Source organism: Eriocheir sinensis, chromosome 6 (assembly GCF_024679095.1).
Source record: "Eriocheir sinensis breed Jianghai 21 chromosome 6, ASM2467909v1, whole genome shotgun sequence".
In the NCBI taxonomy this organism is placed as follows: domain Eukaryota; kingdom Metazoa; phylum Arthropoda; class Malacostraca; order Decapoda; family Varunidae; genus Eriocheir; species Eriocheir sinensis.
This window is the reverse complement of record NC_066514.1, coordinates 25283472-25302841: the sequence shown is the minus strand read 5'-3', so window position 1 is coordinate 25302841 and position 19370 is coordinate 25283472. Positions and strand designations below refer to the sequence as shown.

The 19370-nt window shown below is 42.6% G+C and overlaps 1 protein-coding gene and 1 long non-coding RNA gene across 6 annotated transcripts; both read right to left on the bottom strand.

The window, feature by feature from the left end:
• Window positions 1-411: 411 nt before the first annotated feature.
• LOC126990746 (S-methyl-5'-thioadenosine phosphorylase-like) lies at window positions 412-13416 on the bottom strand. Its single transcript, XM_050849412.1, has 8 exons — window positions 13091-13416; window positions 12795-12940; window positions 11667-11834; window positions 9889-10040; window positions 8764-8867; window positions 7755-7873; window positions 7446-7536; window positions 412-2775 (listed from the first exon to the last, which is right to left on the bottom strand). The coding sequence occupies exons 1-8, from the start codon at window positions 13103-13105 to the stop codon at window positions 2740-2742; spliced, it is 831 nt and encodes a 276-aa protein (XP_050705369.1). The 5' UTR covers window positions 13106-13416; the 3' UTR covers window positions 412-2739.
• Window positions 4393-6593, bottom strand: LOC126990756 (uncharacterized). Of its 5 annotated transcripts, none has more exons than XR_007744721.1 (4): window positions 6272-6593; window positions 5864-6195; window positions 5738-5785; window positions 4393-5661 (listed from the first exon to the last, which is right to left on the bottom strand). It is a non-coding gene; the product is annotated as an uncharacterized LOC126990756 (long non-coding RNA). The 5 variants fall into 5 exon arrangements; XR_007744723.1 differs by having other exon boundaries at window positions 5940-6195; XR_007744710.1 differs by having other exon boundaries at window positions 4393-5785.
• Window positions 13417-19370: the final 5954 nt, after the last annotated feature.

The window sequence follows — 19370 nt, the reverse complement described above, 5'->3', positions numbered from 1 at the left end:
TCAATGTGCCAAGCAAGGTGCCTGCCCACCTTCAATTTATTAGGGCATTTTTTTGTAATTATTTTGATTTCATTTTTTATTTACATCATGATTCATATCGCTAGAATTCAAATTGCTGAAAGTTTTGGACGTGTGGAATTTGGATTAACTGGGTTTTCCTGCAGTTCTCAGGTCTGTTGCTGCAGGAGACATGTAGCTTCCCTTTCATAATGAGAATGCAGTAAAGTAGATGCCACACTGCTAGAATTTGTCATTTGTAATGTTATGTTAGGGGCACAATACTAAGGGCTGATATAGAGGCATTTTTTATAACTGTGTGTGTGTGTATGTTTACACGTGCGCGTGCGTACACACACACATGCTGAATAATGAGTGATGAAATATACATATAGAGGAGGAATATTATGAGTATTAATTTTTAAAATTTTATTTTAATATACATTATACACCATTGGTCATTTGATGAAGACTGAATATGGTTGCAGACAGATGGCTTGAGGCCATTGTGATGGGGATGCTCTGGAAGCTGTTGTGACTAAGATCTTGACTGAGACGAGGGTCAGCTGCCAGGGTGAAAATGGGAATGTTTTCCCTGGGAGGAGATTGAATCTTTGTGACTTTCATAGCTTAACGTACCACATCCAACACCATCACCGTGGAGCGCTCAAGTCATATGTCTGCATCTGTACATGTTTTAAATCTTTCATAAAAGGCAAAGCAAAGAAATGGAAGACCTCAAAGATACACTTCATGCACTAGAGCCAAACCATTTCAAAGAGTCTGTTGAGGCGTTGGATTCCACGGGTCCTTTCCTCCCCTCTGCTCTGCCACACAGTCCCAACACCTATCGCTAACACGTGGGGAAAAAAATAGGTGTTGAAACTGTGTGGCAGAGCAGAGGGGAGGAAAGGACCCGCAGAAGCCAACGCCTCGACTGACTCTTTGAAATGGTTGACTATAGCCAGACCTCGAATAATACAGATGCTCTGTAGTGCAGTGATTAGCATGTTTGACTTATAGCTAAAAGACCCTGGGTTTGGTCCTCAAGGTAGGCTAAGGGGATAAACCTCAATTGCACAGGGGACATAGTTTATAAGCTTAATATCACACCTAAGGAAATGCCATTACTGCATGGAAGTCATTTGCACTTCAATGGCCCTCAATGTCTTGAGCGAAACTCCTCACATGCCTCTCTTCATCTCCCCAGGAGGGCTCTAGTCCTATGTGATATATATATATATATATATATATATATATATATATATATATATATAGATATATATATATATATATATATATATATATATATATATATATATATATATATATATATATATATATATATATATATCAAGGAGAGTTGCTTTGTCAATCAATCGGGACCAATAGAGGGGCTGGCACACAGGATTAGATCTCTCCTGAGAAACAAGGAGCAAGGAGAAGCAAGCTCTATCCAAGTAGCAGATGGCTGCCTTGTGTTGGACATGGATGGGCAGGGGGCTCGTTTGGCTGCCTACTTTGAGCATTTGCATGTGGTGGACCCTTCAAGTGAGCAGCTTCCAGTGGCTGTGATGTAGGTGGTGGATGCTGATCCTCCCAACGAGATCACAGAGACTGTGGCAAAGTTAAGGGTAGGAAAGGCACCTGGTATCTATAACATCTGTGCAGAGCTGTTTAAAGCTGGAGGGGAGGTCACGATCTGCGGGTTGCATGCGGTCGTGACTGCTGATGGCAGTCTGTTACCATTCCTCCTGACTGGAAGAGGGGGGTTGCGACAATCTATCTTGCTCTTCTGTATCATCTTCTGATCCTTGCTTTTACAGTTTGTCGCAAGTTTCAGATGGAAATCTATAAAACGAAATACTGTCTCGTCCTTGCCAATTTGAATATCCTGGTGCAACACAACGTTATAACATCTTCACTGTTTACAGAACTATATGCACTTTTCATTGTGTGCACACTCACAGAACAGCTCACAGACTCCTAAATCCTTGAAGGTAATCTAAAATAATGTAAAAAGCCGTAAAAGTTTGACAAGGATGCAGGCTACCATCCACCAATAGTGCAAATGTTACACCTGTTTCTCCGTTATTTCATTGATTATCTGTCATCCACTGATGAGCACTAAACATGTACTATGGTGAAAGTTCCATGTCACTTTCTTGCTTTGATTTTCATGTAAAAATATGAAGATGTCCGCCCACACTGTACAACCAACTGACCGCCTGATGTCCAAACACAAATGCCATCTGGAAATATCCATGCACACTCCATAGTGGCTGCTAAAGACTGATTGGAATGGAGAGCTGCCACTGAAAGAACAAGGCTAATATACACACACCTATCTGGATCCCTTAACAGCAAGTAGGAGGTGACTGGATAATAAGTGCGGAATGTATTACTCAGCTGCTGTGTGTTGTTTCATGTGATGTTTTCACTTTACCCTCTACATCACTTTTGACATCATGACAATGGTTGATTTGATTTGGGACCTTCACTTCTGAGCAGCTTCACTTCAGGTCTCTCAGGTCAGGTTCACAATACCTGGCCTGTATAACTGACAAGTGTGTTAAACTTATTTACTCTCTACACTGCAGGTTGATTACAGGAACAAACGCTAAGTCCAAGATCAAATGAAGAAAGCAATTTACTCAGTTAATCTCAATGTTTCTGCCTCTTGGGGAAGCAAATCTCAGTGTGTTATGCTTCATGGGCAATCATAATGCTGTCTGTCACTCTTTATGCAGGCAACATTGTATTGCTGGTCACTTCACTCTGAAAAAAAAAGTGATTATTACATCATGGACAAGTCTTACCAGTCACATTATCAATGCTATATGCCTTTCTTAGTATATGTCTGTGCTTCATGGTTTATACATCAAATAAATAAACTTGACATACTCAAATGCATTTACAGCATATGGCTATTGGTGACTTCTCTTACTAAATCTGCAAAGTACCATATTTTGCGGCGCTTAAAATGCTCAGAAATATTGATGGTTAAACGGCGCTAGGCTCTTCCCTGGTTATCTCCTACATACTTCCTTTCTTTCCTCTCCCTCTCCATCCCCATAGTTTTCTCCATCCTTCTCATTTTTCTTCTTTTCCTTTCCCCTCCCAGTTTTTCTCTTTTAATCTCTTTCCTTCTCACACCTTTTTTCTCTCACTCTTTCCTCGGCCCTTCAGATTGGAAAAAGGCTAACGTGACACCGATTTTTAAGAAAGGAGACAAAAAAGTACCAGGTAATTACAGGCCCATTAGTCTAACTTCGGTTGTAGGTAAGCTACTTGAGGGCATAATTAGAGACAAAATTGTGAGTTACCTTGAAAGCCACTCATTAATTGGGGACTCACAACATGGCTTCCGAAACAATAGATCCTGCCTATCAAATCTATTAACCTTTTATAACGACCTCTTCACTGTTTATGACGTAACCAAATCACTGGACGTAGTCTATCTTGATTTCCAGAAAGCGTTTGATAAAGTCCCGCATCATAAATTACTTTACAAATTAAAACAAATAGGTATTGACGGTCAGGTAAACCAATGGATCGCGAATTGGTTGAGCAACAGACAACAAAGAGTAGTGATTGACGGATTTAACTCAGAGTGGGCGCCTGTCACTAGTGGCGTCCCTCAGGGCTCGGTTCTTGGCCCAGTGCTCTTCATTATTTACATCAACGACGTGGATGTTGGACTCAATAACCGCATTAGTAAATTTGCAGACGACACAAAGATTGGTAACTCGGTTCTCACTGACGAAGTCAGGCAAAGCCTCCAAGAGGATTTGCACAAAATTTCAGCTTGGTCGGATAGATGGGAGATGCCCTTTAACGTAGACAAGTGCCAGGTCCTTCAAGTTGGAGCGAGGAATAAAAGTTTGATTACGAAATGCGCGGCGTTAAACTCAAAAGCGTTCAATGCGTCAAGGACTTGGGGGTCAAAATCGCGTCAAACCTCAAATTCTCACAGCAATGCATCGATGCAGCAAATAAAGCGAACAGAATGTTGGGCTTCATTAAAAGAAACTTTTATTTAAGAATAAAGATGTAATACTCCGCTCTACAACAGTTTAGTCAGACCCACTTGGAATATGCGGTACAGTTTTGGTCTCCTCACCATGCAAAGGATATTGCTAAATTAGAAGGTGTTCAGCGTCAGACGAAAATTATCCCTTCCTTGCGCAATAAATCCTCTGAAGAAGGCTTTCTACCCTTAACATGTTCTCTCTTGAAAGCGCCTCCGAGGAAAACTGATCGAATGTTTTAAAATACTTAATGGTTTCACGAATGTAGACAGATCAACATTGTTTATGATCGATGACACTTTGCGCGAGGAACAATGGCGTAAAACTCAGATGTGAACAAGTAAATTCAGACTGCAAATTTTTCTTCACCAACGTTGTAGTGCGAGAATGGAATAAGCTCCCATCATCAGTGGTCCAGTGTAACACGATTGACTCCTTCAAAAATAAGCTCGACCGTCACTTCCTTCAACTTAATATCAACTAGAGTAGAAATGCAACGTTTTGGAGTCTTCTGATTAATGTAAAATCACTTAGGTTTAAGGACAGACCACCAAGTCTGGACCATGGGGTCTGTGTGGTCTGATTTTCTATGTAAATCTATGTAAATCTCTTCTTTTCCAGTCCCATTTCCTCCACCACTCATTTCTCTTGTTTCCTCCTTTCTCACACCCTCTTATCTATAGCCCTATCTCTAACTCTATCACTCTCTTCCTCCCTTTCTCCTTCCCCATTAGATTATATGAACACACACACACACACACACACATAGAAGGGGAAATAAGAAGGGTGTGGGGAGGGAGAGGCAGAAGGGAGAGTCAGGTCAGGTCCTCCCTCCCCACACCCTTCTCCTTGTTTTCATCCTCACTATCTCTCCCTGTTTCCTCCACTCCTTTTCCTTGTTCTCCCTTCTTACACCCTCTATCTGTATTTTTCTTATCACTCACTCTGTCTCTCTCCTCCTCCCTTTCCCCTTCTCAGTATTTACCTAGTTGTGATATAAAGGAAGTGGGCATCATATGAGAATGGCACAGAGAAGTTGTGGCAGCCTAGGAGACATGCTGACCCATAAAACCGTATGCAAACTTTAAAATTACGGCGGAAAAAGGCAGACAAGAAATAAATAAATAAATTGTACTATTGGTGTATACTGGGCAGGGGTAACTTTCTGGCATTTTTTCCCCCATACAAACTATCATTTTCTTGGATTTATGGGTTAATTCAATATAGGGATAAACAAAAGACAAACCAAGTATGCCAACCCAAATCGAGTGTTTGCAAGAAGTCAAAGCTGAGGAGGGAACTGCAGGGCCACGCATGGAAAAGAAAACTGTTGCTACACAAGAGGAGCCCAACAACTTCAATGCAAAGGTGTTTCTTGGCCCTTGGTAATAAGGTGTTTGAGAGAGACAAGAATTTTTGTTTGGTCAGCCTTTGATCTACCTGCTGTTGATGGAAAAGTAGAAGGGTAAGTATAAAACCAGGAAAGGTAAGAGGCTGTGCTGGTCAGATTATTGCCATTAAGATGACGGGTGGATGAGTATCTTGGAAAACCTAGAATGTTGTACGCTGCATTCATGGTGTATGGGTGGACTCCTCGGGAAGCTTTGTAAAATGAACACTGATCTTAGAAAACCTAGAAAGTTGTATGCTGCATTCAAGGCATATGGGTGGACAGGGAAACTTTGTAAAATGAACACCTCTTGGAAAACCTAGGAAGTTGTACGCTGCATTCAAGGCATATGGGTGGACAGGGAAACCTTGTAAAATGAACACAGATCTTGGAAACCCTAGAAAGTCGTACGCTGCATTCAAGGCATATGGGTGGACAGGGAAACCTTGTAAAATGAACACCTCTTGGAAAACCTAGAAAGTTGTATGCTGCATTCAAGGCATATGGATGGACAGGGAAACCTTGTAAAATGAACACCTCTTGGAAAACCTAGGAAGTTGTATGCTGCATTCAAGGCATATGGGTGGACAGGGAAACCTTGTAAAATGAACACCTCTTGGAAAACCTAGGAAGTTGTATGCTGCATTCAAGGCATATGGGTGGACAGGGAAACCTTGTAAAATGAACACCTCTTGGAAAACCTAGGAAGTTGTACGCTGCATTCAAGGCATATGGGTGGACAGGGAAACCTTGTAAAATGAACACCTCTTGGAAAACCTAGAAAGTCGTACGCTGCATTCAAGGCATATGGGTGGACAGGGAAACCTTGTAAAATGAACACCTCTTGGAAAACCTAGAAAGTTGTACGCTGCATTCATGGCATATGGGTGGACAGGGAAGCCTTGTAAAACGAACACATAGATCCTCGAGGTGGTTATTCACTAAAATGAATAAAAGCTCTTTACAATGAGGTTAGTCCTTGTGTAGGAGTACTTAGCATAGAGTTTTAGTATTAGTGTACAAGTGAGGAAATAGGAAGGCATGCGTGGTGTCACCTTGGCTCTAAAATAGACACCTGCATGGGATGAAAGCAAGAGTACGGGGTAGTGGGGTAAAATTAAATAAATATGGAGGGTGTAGAGCAGCCCCTGGTAGCAAGTGTATTTGTAATTTACTCTACTATCCACTATCCACTATCCACTATCCACCATCCACCTGGGAGCATATGTTATCAGGTTACCAGTGAAGGAAAAATCCATGTCAATCGCAGTGGACAGGTTGAGGAAAGCTCAGTGTTCAACTTGTTCACCGGGTTGAGCAGTAAGTGAGGGACAGTGAACAATGAAATTTCCCAAGATGGATAACAGAAAATGGGTAAAGATATGAGACGTCTAGGGCTCGAGGGGCAAACATGCCAACGTGGCGGATTTTGAGTTTTCGATGGTTTCCGATAGATGGAAGCAATGTGCAACGTGAAAGTGGGAAATCAGTATCTATGGCCCAGTAGGAGGGTGGTGAGAGTAGCGTGTTTTGCCTGTCTGCAGAGTGTATGAAGTCGGCTGTATCAGGGCTCAAAGGGCGAACAGAACTAGTTAAACACTCATAAAACACCTAAATATGGAAATTTTGTTTTGAAATTTAAACTGGTTGCTAGTTACATCATGTTCTTTTAATCTTCCAAGTTTAGAATAAATCGGATAATAAACACCCATGTTTGATTTTAATAATGAACACTTTCACACAAACACTGATTCCACTGAATTTGTCAAGCTGAAAACTTTCTATTGATGTATGATGATGGTGCTGTGTGTGTTTTTCATTATGTTTTTGCGATGCTTGACTCTGAAGGCCTGTAGCTCAAAACTAGGTAATTGGCTTGTTCGCCCCTTCAGCACTAGACGCCTCATATGCTACACTATGAAATTTAGAAACAAAAATGTACATAAGCTAAGAGGCATGGAGGATAATGCCAAGTTCAGATACAAATAAAATTCTACTTCAGAGGAATAAAAACCCTTGTGCCAAACCTGTCGAGCCGCAAGCCTTTCACTCCAGTCTTCTGCTGCGATCTTGGTCACTGCCATCTTCAGGATATTGATCGCCTTTTCAGCATTTGATCTGCATATAAGAAAGACAGAAGTAATAATACTGGTACTAGTCCAATGCCATAAGGGAAAATAAGAACATTAAAAGTGATCCCATTTTCTGCTAGGCATGGTGAGGAGTCCAGGAACCCATTTATTGATTAGTCCAAAAGGGAAGATGAGCACCTGGGTGAGTTCTAATTATCAAGCTGCCTCAGAATCAGCCCCAGCCTGTGATAACCTGCCTCTCACCTGAAGGTTGCCATGACAGCCTCCACAGTGACGGCCTCATGTCCTTCTTTCCAGCAGTCATAGTCGGTGGCCATGGCAATCGCTGCGTAGCACAGGCCAAGCTCTCGGGCCAACACCACCTGCACCGCAAGACTCAAGTTAGATCAAAATAATTTCTGAATATTTAACAGAAAGAAAAATTTCAGTTGAGAAATATTGCAAAATTAATAATTGTACTACACAGGGAGTGGAAAAGGAATGAAACAATAAAAATGATGAGGTGTCAAAGACTTATGAACTGAGACATTATTCAGTGTAAGTGATGAAGTTTTATTTTAATAGTTTGTTGGTCTAGATAGCACACTCTTTGTAAATTGGACCTGTCAATTCAGTCAATATTCCTCTATACATCAATGCCATGTGAGCTGTGTGGCGTGTCCCCCCCTGGCCGCATCACCACTCACTCTGTCCATCCCACATATAACACACACACACACCTTAGTCCTTTCATGTCTAATGTCCTCAGTCTTGGTTTTTCTTTCCCAATCCATGAATGTTAGATTTTCATACAGCCAATGAAAAGATTGAAAGAAAAATAAACTATAAGTATATAAAAGGTCACAAGGGAATGAGATTACTGTAAAAAATGTGCCACTCAACACAGCTTCACAATTAGGGCCTTTCACTTCGGGTTTGTTAACGGGAGATGACTGTTCTTGCAGCACACTAATAGCATGTATGTATTGTAATTGTAAGAGTGTAAAAACAACTACAATGGGCACTGCATTTCATTTACTATTTTCAATTTTTTTTATAATCATTGTTTATTCATTCTTTTAAGATCAGCGTCGTTTCATGAAGTGCAAATCTGGTTAGGTAAGTAATTACTGTACTTGTGTATGGCAATGCATGCACAAAAAAATGTTCCACACAGCCACCACCAAAAGCAAGGCTCTGACACCACCGCCACACAGCCTCCACACCTCCCTCGTCACACGGCTGCGTCGCCCCAACGATCAGTGTTCATCACCTCTGGGACAGTGGTCATGTTGATCACATCAGCGCCCCACAGCCGGAACATGTGACTCTCTGCCTTGGAGCTGAAGCGCGGGCCCTCCACCGTTATCACTGTGCCTGCAGGATGGCCATTTTGTTTACCTTTAGTCAACCATTGCCCAGGCAATTATACCAATGCAAAAACTTGTCAGTCACACAGAAGACTACCAGACATCTGGTCTGGGGGATCATCTTTTGTGTCAAGACCTTTCATCACCAGCTATGTCATGTCCTTCTACAACGTAACAGTCTTAATAATAAATTTCTTGAAATGAAATGAGACACTTTGTTCTTTCCTACATGTAGAGAGGGACATCCTAGAGGGCCCACTGTAAAAAATATGTAAATGAAAATATAAATAAATATGTAATCAATCAACTGACTGATCTTAACTCCATTCCCCACAGTAGGGTGAGTGAAGTGTTCAGAACAGTGGCGTGAGAAACTGACAGGAGGAAGGATCACTCAGTGCAACAAGCCCTATCCACACACCACTGCTGTGCTGCCGTCACTCCAGGTGTTGGGCGCGGCCATCATCACACCTAAACTGACAAAAGTAAGGTTTCACAACTTCTGCTTGGCAGCAGTCATGTTAAACGGAATGTAAAACTGGTTTTGTATTCAGTCTTGCAAACTCACAGAAAAATAAAGTATAAGGAAACTCGAAAGGGCTCAAAGGATTGCACCAAGATGGTACCAGAACTATTATTTGTTGTACGAGACTAGATTGGAGGAACTGGGCCTACCAACACTCGAAGAAAGAAGAGGAAGAGGAGACCTGGTAGCGTTGTACAGGAAAACAAGTGAAATGGACGTGTTGGATAGAAATGATTTAATGGAGATGGAAGGGAGGAGGCAACTAAGTGGACACTGCAAGAAATTGAGAAAGGGGACTTTTTTGAAAGACTTAAAGAAGTTCAGTTTTCCATACAGGAGTGAGGATACATGGAATGGACTAAACAAAGACATTGTTGAAGTGGGCAGTGTCCATAATATGAAGGAAAAGTTGAACAAATATAGATTGGGAGCTAGGACTGACCAAGCTTGAGCTCAGGCCCTGTATACTACAAATAAGTAAATACACACACACACACCTTACCTGTTGAGTGGAAGGGGTAGTCTAGTTCCTCACAACACTTCTTGAGTACTGCACGGGTGTCTGGGCAAAATGGGGTGTCCATGGGGAGGTGCAGGATGCCCTTAGGGTGGCCCTCTTCACCATCATGGAATGTTTGTGCTCGCTTTGTAGTTCTGGAGACAAAACATGGAAATGAAAATCATAGACATATTTCCGACGAATGTGAAAGCCCACGAGTTTGACAGGGCATTACTATATTTACTTGTGTTAACTAAAGCATTTGAAATATTTTTTAAAGCCCAAGTTTAGACCAACTTTTGCATAGACACAACTCTTCTAAGACACTAAACTTATTCCTCAACTGGATCTGGCACACCCTTGGGGAGGGGCTAACTGTTACATGAGACCAGTTTTTATACAAGTATATGCAATATCTATGACGTCAATAAAACACTTCCTTGATGAAGACTTTGAGTGAAGATGTGATGAAAGTTGCACTTAAACTAACCAAAAGAAGTAACAACTAAAAGTGAAATAACAGTTTACAGCAAAATGTTTGAAAAAAAGCAAATGCCTGCTTATTAAGATTTGGGTAACTTGCATTAATAAATGTCAGTAAAGGTGACCCCCATATTCTCAGGAGGTTGAGGACAGATGACTGCAAATGTTAATTTCCATGAATAATTGGTGCTGGAAAATTTAGGGGGGGTTAGGGGAGGGTTTGTAGATATGTTCTGCGGGAGGTGATGAGACCGAGACGGGTGCAGGCTAGCAGTGCGGGGAGGGGGCAAGGGTGCGGTGGGGAACGACTGTTGACAAGATTGAGCTTAATGTTGAGCAGGAAACAACTGACGCTATGACTGACCTCCTATGTTTATGGGGCAGCAGCCGCAAATTTACTGCTGGGAAAATCTTTTCTTCTGTGGAAAATCCATGAGTTTGTGAATCTGTGAGTGCAAAGGGTCACCTCTATGCCACCAATTTAAGCTCAGTATTCACTCTGTCCATCAGACCATACCACACTTACCATTGAGAGGTCCAGGAATTGTGCAGCCTTGGAGGAAAGGCAAGACAAATGAGATAAACATGGACACTTTGGCCTATCCTCCAATGCTTCATGTACTCTTCACCCTGATCCATCCGTGCCTACACATTTGAGTCTTGCATTTGGCAAGTTTGGAAGTGGTGAGTCCAATCAATTGCTATCCTGATTCTCTTATGGCAGCCATGTTCTCCCATTTACCAATTGTTTACCTCCACAGAAAACTAAACAAAATCCTATTAGGTGACCATATTCTTTCATGATTTACATTCTTGAATGAATATAAATAGAAAAAAAATGAGGTTACTAATGGAACACAACTCCTAGTACATCACAGCTGGTTGAGGTGGAGCCTGGCCCCTCAAACACTTTGTTTAGAGAACTCATTAATATTAACATTTTCAATTTCACTCTCTGCAGGATATGGAGTTTCTAATATGATTATGATATAGCAAATAGATTGATTAGTCAGTAGAATGATTTACTTAATGAAGCTGTCTGAAATATACATAAATTTACGGACAAGTAGTTATGACAAAACAATTCTAGAAGATGGGAAACCATGAGCTTGGCAGAATCCCATAAAAGAATAATGAGCTAAGAACACACACACACACAAAAAAGCCTTGACTCTGGCTTTCCCTCTCCTTTCACTGCAGGTCACCTAACATGCTCATTGAAAGGGACACACACACACACACACACACACACACACACACACACACACACACACTACAATGCCAGTTAATCACACTACCTGTCAATGAACTGATCCACGATGACAAAGTCTCCTGGGTGGATGTGCTCCCGTAGAGAGCCACAGGCAGTGGACACCAGGACGTGGGTGCAGCCGCGTGCCTTCAGCGCCCAGAGGTTGGCTCGGTAGTTCACGTTGGTGGGCATGATGCTGTGCCTGCGGCCATGTCTGCAGAAACACGCGGCATGTAATGGATTATATTTTTAAGGAGTGAAATCATAAATATTGATTCAAAGTCCACTGTTTTCATGCTTATGACCAAGTCCACCAAAGCTGCAGCTGTGCATAACCTGCCATGTGAGATATATTTTGTGTTTAGAGAATGGTGGCATAGCGGAATTTTCATTACCGATACCCAGAATCCCACCTAGAAATTCTGACACTCAAGAACTTGGGGGTTACTCATTAATTTCTGGTGATGTGAAGAAACCCAAGATTGCTCAGAGCACAATTATATGACACCACAATAAAAAAGCTGAGCCCTCACAGGACACACAGCCAAAACCTTTCAACAGCAAACTCTGGACAACCATCACGTCACCTTCCTGCGACACAACTCATGACAGGAGGAGAGTATCAAGACACCTCTGGAGCTGAACTTTATAACCCCTCTTGGTCATCTTCCTCTGTTATTGTCACAAGAGCAGCATTTTTATGGACATTCTATTTTATTTTGTTCAGCAGCTGATCTGCCCTATTAACCATGAGAAAATATATGGATCACACCACGGAGTGATTTCTTAACCCCTTGACTGTGGATTCCCTACAAGAAGACATCACCAAGCCACAGGAATGGAAGAAAAAGTGGCTGCTACAATTCAATGAAGAAAAATGTAAAATCATGCACCTTTGGAGGGGATATCCAGCATACCAATATCACATGGGAAACACTCCACTATCCACCACAGAGGCAGAGAAAGACCTGGGAGTATACGTTACCAGTCTACCAGTGAAGGGATATCCAGCACACCAATACCACATGGGAAACACCACTATCCACCACAGAGGCAGAGAAAGACCTGGGAGTATACGTTACCAGGGTCCCAGTGAAAGACAAATCCGTGCCAATCGCAGCGGATGGGTTAAATAATTTCCAATGAATGACACAACCAAGGAGCCGCTGATCACCTGGCCAGGAGGATACAAGGCACACCCTCAATGAAGCCTTCTCGTAGCATGTCCGATGGAGACCCGAATGGCGTGTCTTCTGAGGACTCGCTCGTCATCTCAAACAGCTGAGGGTTGCTGAGTCCAGAGCCGCCGATAATGCCAATCTGAGGAACATGGACGCTATGAGAGTATGGAAACATATTGAGTGTAGTAATTGTCATGTTTGGTAGTTATTTATGGTAACAAATAGACAGGAAGCAAAGGGGAGCCCGCTGTAAAGGCCATCTCCCAGACCCTCAACACCACACACTCACTTTAACGGGTGCCATGGTGTATGTGGTGGTGGTGGTGGTGGTGCCCGGCGTCCTCCTTCAACCACAACTGCGCCGCAACAGCTGATTCTCCCACCTGCTCCCAATCCTGAACTTGATCTTGATGCCACAGATGACTGGTGACTTGATTTTTTTTTTACCTGTAAGGCTTTGTATCGCTTCTTAGGTCCTCCTCCTCCTCCTCCTCTTGGTCCTCTCTTCTGTTTCTTTACTTAACTTTCCTCACTGTAATCCACTCCTTGTACTGTATCTTGAACTTGATCTTGATGCCACAGGAGACTTGATCTTCTTTTGACCTGTACGCTCCTTAGGTCCTCCTCCTCCTCCTCCTCCTTCTCCTCTTGGTCCTCTCTTCTGTCTCTTAACGCACTTCACTTGTCAAGGTTGTTGTATTACTTAACTTTCCTCACTGTAATCCACTATTCCACTTTCCCTGGCACTGTATCTTGAACCTGACCTTGATGCCACAGATGACGATGTGTGACAGGCAAAAATAAATAAATAAATAAATAAATAAAAAATAATAATAACAATACATATACAAACAGTATCTAACGTAAACGGGACAAAATATCATTCCTTACATCTTGCAAGCCACAATCCTAACAAGAACTGTTTCACTGCTTTCTCCCTTGTTGTTTACCTGCAACAATAAACTATCAATCAATCAATCCATCCATGCAGCAGTCCACTCTTCCAGTCCTCTCAACAAACACATCCTCTACTTCACGTCCCATTCCTTTCATAAACGCTTGCATCATTTTCGTTCTCTCTCTCTGTCATAGGGCCAGTCTTACAGTCCATCTTTTTAATTTCATGGTGCTCCCTACACATGTATTAATAGTTGTATAATCACACTCTGTCCTGCCTGGGGGTTGGGATGGCGTGTTCCTCCCTTCTCCCTTGTTGTTTACCTGCAACAATAAACTATCAATCAATCAATCTCTCTCTCTCTCTCTCTCTCTCTCTCTCTCTCTCTCTCTCTGGTGCTACCTACACATGTATTAATAATAGTTGTATAATCACACTCTGTCCTGCCTGGGGTCCTCCTTGTTGTTAACCTGCAACGATAAACTATCAATCAATCAATCAATCAGTCCAATACAGCACGTTTGTAAGCTCCCCAACCAAACACAACATAGGACGAAAATTCCTTGCATAGTGTTTCTTTTTCTTTTTACACAGCAGAGGAGTCAGTTCAAGGGCATAAAAAAATGGTAACAAATGTAAAAAAAACCCACTATACAAGGAATTTTCGTCGTGTTTTGTGTTTGGTTGGGGAGCTTACAAACGTGCTGGACTGGACTATAAGACTGGCCCACAGTTCTCAGTACCTACACATGTATTAATAGTTGTATAATCACACTCTGTCCTGCCTGGGGGTTGGGATGGCATGTTCCTCCCTTCTCCCTTGTTGTTTACCTGCAACAATAAACTATCAATCAATCAATCATCCTGGCAATAGTAGGGACGGCATGTTTCTGTGTTTTAAACGAGACAATAAAAATCTTCGCCTCCCCCAATTATATTTAAACCCTGAATGGAATGGATGACTCTGAATAAGAGGTGGCAAAGGGACGAGACTTGTGTGTTTTAAATGGATTACACCAAAGAAGAACGCACTCTTAGGACAGGGATCAGACAGGAGCATCTCAACACTGTCAGCTTGGTTAGAGAAATAACCAGATGAATTTAAACACGCAACCCATTATAGTTTAGAGTACAGCGATAGACAGGACAGTGTGTGAAAGGGATTTGGGAAGTTTGTGAACTCTGACCTAAATCCAGATGAGATTCAGATCCGGACCAGTGATCCATAGAACACTGATCAGCTCTAGATCACTGGCCTGGATCTGAACCTGATCTGGATTCGCTCTGAGTAAATAGAACGCAGAGCGACAGATAAAAACACACACACACACACACACACACACACACACTGCTCCGGTAGCTCAATCGGTTCGAGCTCCGCGCTGCAAGGCTTCACGGGACGGCCAAACAGGCGGCGGTTCGAGCCCCGCTCAGGCCGGATTCATTCCGTTGACCAAGAGTGGTGGTAAATGTCAGTTAGGCTTTTACCCTGGGAGATCAACATGGAATCAACGGCTTTCTTACCTGGATGGGGTCACACCCCATCCGAAAACTGTGCGATGCCTCCAACCAAAATTGCGGCTGATGATTTTCATGAAGATGGACAGATAGACGGTTGGCTAATATGACATCACAAGATGGCACCGACAACTACTAATTTTCAATACCCAGTCAATAACAACAATCAAAACATGACACCCAAAGAACAACCAAACCACGTGGCAAAATAAATCAAACTCGTATAAGATCTGACCAAGAAGCTTGTCCAGTTGGTGCTTGAAGGAAGTCACCGAGGTGACAGAAACAGCAGAATCCGGCAAGCTGTTCCAAATGTTAATTACTCTCAATGAGAAGAAGCGGGCTGCGGGCCCTCACATCAGTGTTACACCGGGGGGCATAAAGCTTGTAGGATTGACCTCTAGTGTCCCTATTGCAATTTCTCATCAGCAAATGATCAAGATTAGGGCAAAGTCCTTTTAAAATTTAAAACCATAATAAGATCAGCTCTGATCAGCCTGCCTTTGATTGAGTAGAAACTCAGTTGTGCGAGACGATCCCTATAAGGCACGTCACAGAGCCCAATGATTTGGGCAATTGGGATTTGCGCATAAGGGCAACCGAAGTTGCCCGTAGCCCCAAAGGTTGGAGGAAAACAGCCAGTGTGTGACACCGCCTATTGCGCTGCCAACTCTCCTCCGTACAGGTACGGTAAAATTAAGGCAATTTTTTGTCTATATTATATACTTAGTATTGCATTCATCTTTTTTGTGTTGGTTTTGTTATGAACTTGTACACAAAGTACTGTTGTAAAAGTTTAAATAAGCAATCATCTGGGGTCCAGAGTGGATTCATCTATTGTACATTGATTCCTAAGGGGAAAATAGCTTCGGTTTATGAACATTTAGGGTGACGAACGACCTTCTGGAACAAATTAAATTCGTGAACCGAGGTTCCACTGTATATTATATATACATGATGGTTAATTGGTAAATTTGACCCATAATTACAAGGGTTACATGAAGCCTAAAATATCCAACTGAACTAAGTAATGAGTGTGGGCTATACTTTTAATGTAATGCTAAATATATAATGGCTGTTACTGAAATACATATACCACTCAAGGGTCGGATTTGGCTCATGAGCCACCAGTTCAATAGTCCTGCTGGGCTGATATGACGGCTGCTCTGCCAGAAAAATCTTTGTCTGCCCAAATCTGGGGGGGCTGCACCCCCCCCCTCCAGCTTGTACACCCTGAGGGACTCCCCTTTACGGAGGTTTATTAGCAGAAAATGGTTTAGCTATTTGCACCCAGTAGTATGTTCTGTTCTCAAGGCAGCTCCTCAGATAATCAAACTCACCACCCACAATTCCAATGATTTTACAATCTTGAAGCAATAAACTGTGCTCCACAGTGTCAGTCAAATGCAGCACTCAAGTCTACCCAAATCAGAACGCCACACTTCCCTTCATCCATGAGTACAAGTAAATTGTTCACCACTGAACAGAGAGTAGTTTCTGTTGAGTGAAGTCTCCTGTCAGCAGACTGATTATCCGGTAAAGCCTGAACCAACTGCAGATGCTCCATTAACTGATCTAAAATCACATTTTCAAGTGTCTTAGATAGAAACTTCAAGTTGGATACTGGTCTAAAGGAACTTAAGCACTATGGATCCATGGTGTACCCTTGACTATAGGTCTCACAATTGCCACTTTCTCACTCTCAGGAAAAACCTTGTTTTCAATACTGATGTTAACCATCTGTCTTAGTATTTCTGCTCTTAATGATGGCACTTACCGGCAAGGGATATATCACAGTAAGTCAGTTTCACCCTGTGTACGATAGTTTTGACCACAGCCACATAAGCATGTTAACTTGATTTCAGGGACTGGTGTTTTCAACGTGGCTCCACAGTAACCATTCACTTTAAAATTTCTGATTAGGTTCTCAATTTTCTTGTCAAAAAAGTCAAGAAACGTGTATGCCAGCACATCGTCCGAGAATCCATCTGACAGCTTGTTAACTTTTTTTGTTTCCAGGCAAACTATCTACAACCTTATTACCTTTTACCGTTGATGAGATTTCAGGCCCCAGTCCGCTGCCATCGCAGAGCTCCACTGGGCCGTCAACATTATAACAATAATATACCAGTGAAAGTTGTCCTCAATTCTCATGTGTGTAACCTCACGCTCTGATAGTATTCTCTTTTCCGTTTTAGCACAAGCCTGTTTTCATTATTCCTTGCATCCTGATATTCCCTTCTTGCCTCATCTGTTTGAAGCCTATGCCATCGTTTTTCTTTTTTCTTTTTCTCTATTTTTGCCCTCAATATTTCTGCATCAAACCAAGGTGCATGATCTTTCAACACTACTTTTTTAGTCAGAGGGCAGAGGTTACTATGCTCATCTCTGGAAGTATCATTACACAGCTTAACATGGCAAGTAGCACATTCCCCACATACCACAGAGCTATGTTCACAGGTTTCATGACTTTTTGTGGAAAACTTTTGCATTACAGAGTCTATCAGAGTTCGCTGCCGTTTGTATTGGGGGAGATCCTCGGCGTAGGATCGATCCTCCTTCTCAGCGTCTACAGCCCCCATATCTCCGGTGCAGGCGTCAGGTACAGGCGGCTCATCTGATTGGGACGCCATGGCGGGTTGCTATGGTTCCGCTGCCCTCGACTAGTCTTGACTTGGGTTCCAACTATACCCGGCACAAGGAGAAAAAGTTCTGAGTGTCCACATGCAATAGCTGTCAGGGTGGAGTTCCACAGCCACACATGCACACTGGCAACAGCTACTTCTTGATTTTAGTCTTGATGTCACAGGTGACTTGGGATTTTTCCCTTGTCAGGCCTTTATAGTAGCGGCTCCTGTGAAAAGGAAAAACATACAGAAGGGACAGTACCTAATGTAAATGGGACAAAATACTACTCCCTACATCTCGCACACCATATTCCTTCCAAGAACTCTTTCACTGCCTCAATCACTCATCCATTCATGACTCCACTCAGCCCCGGCAGCAGCACCATCCACTCTCTTCCAGTCCTCTCAGCAAACACATCATCTACTTCAAGTCCCATCTCACTCTGAAACCCTTGCATCTTTTTCATTCTCTCTGCCATACTTCTCACATTCCAGCACAACATGCTCCAGTCTCATCCACCCCCGTCACACATCTGGCCCCCTAGCCAATTTTGGTTGCGAGGGGTGAGTATGGGCAAACACTAGAATAATACCTATGTATTTTCAGTCAAGGGAAGACTCTTGCGTGCTGATCTTATTAAATGGTGGAAATTTTTTAATGGTATGTCTGCTATATCTCCTGATGTATTTACTATGGCTCCTAACATGGGTACAAGAGGACACCGTTACAAGATATATGTTCCCTAAGCTCCTGTGAAGCCAGACGTAGATTATTTTCTGTCCGTGTGGTTCACTCTGGCTCTGGCTCTGGATGAATAAAGTACAGGGCTCCCGTACAGGTGCATAACACGTATACTTGGAATTGGAATGACCTTCCTACTCATTTGGCAGAAGAACCCAACCTCGGTGCTGTCAAGAGTGGACTCCTGGACTTCCTGGGTGCTGTGCTGCTCTACTGGACTACTATTAACTGGTTGACAATCTCATCGTCTCATTGCTTTGTACATAGGCTCATTGCTTTGTACATAGGCTCATTGCTTTGTACATAGGCTCATTGCTTTGTACATAGGCTCATTGCTTTGTACATAGGCTCATTGCTTTGTACATAGGTTCATTGCTTTGTACATAGGCTCATTGCTTTGTACATAGGCTCATTGCTTTGTACATAGGCTCATTGCTTTGTACATAGGCTCATTGCTTTGTACATAGGCTCATTGCTTTGTACATAGGCTCATTGCTTTGTACATAGGCTCATTGCTTTGTACATAGGCTCATTGCACACTTTCCAGCCTTTTCTTTCTGATAAACAATGTTCCTGGGCAGCCATACGAGGTCCCCAGTGGGAGCCCGACCTCCTGACCTTCCCCGCCGCCCCGCCTCACTCCCGACATTCTGCTCCCCTTCTACGTCTATATCGGGTATTTTGACCTCGTGCCCCACTGATATTCCCTCTCCCTCTTCACTAGACTCGCCCATCTCATGTTACTCAGGGGTACGTGAGAGCGATTCTTCGGCACATCATCCAC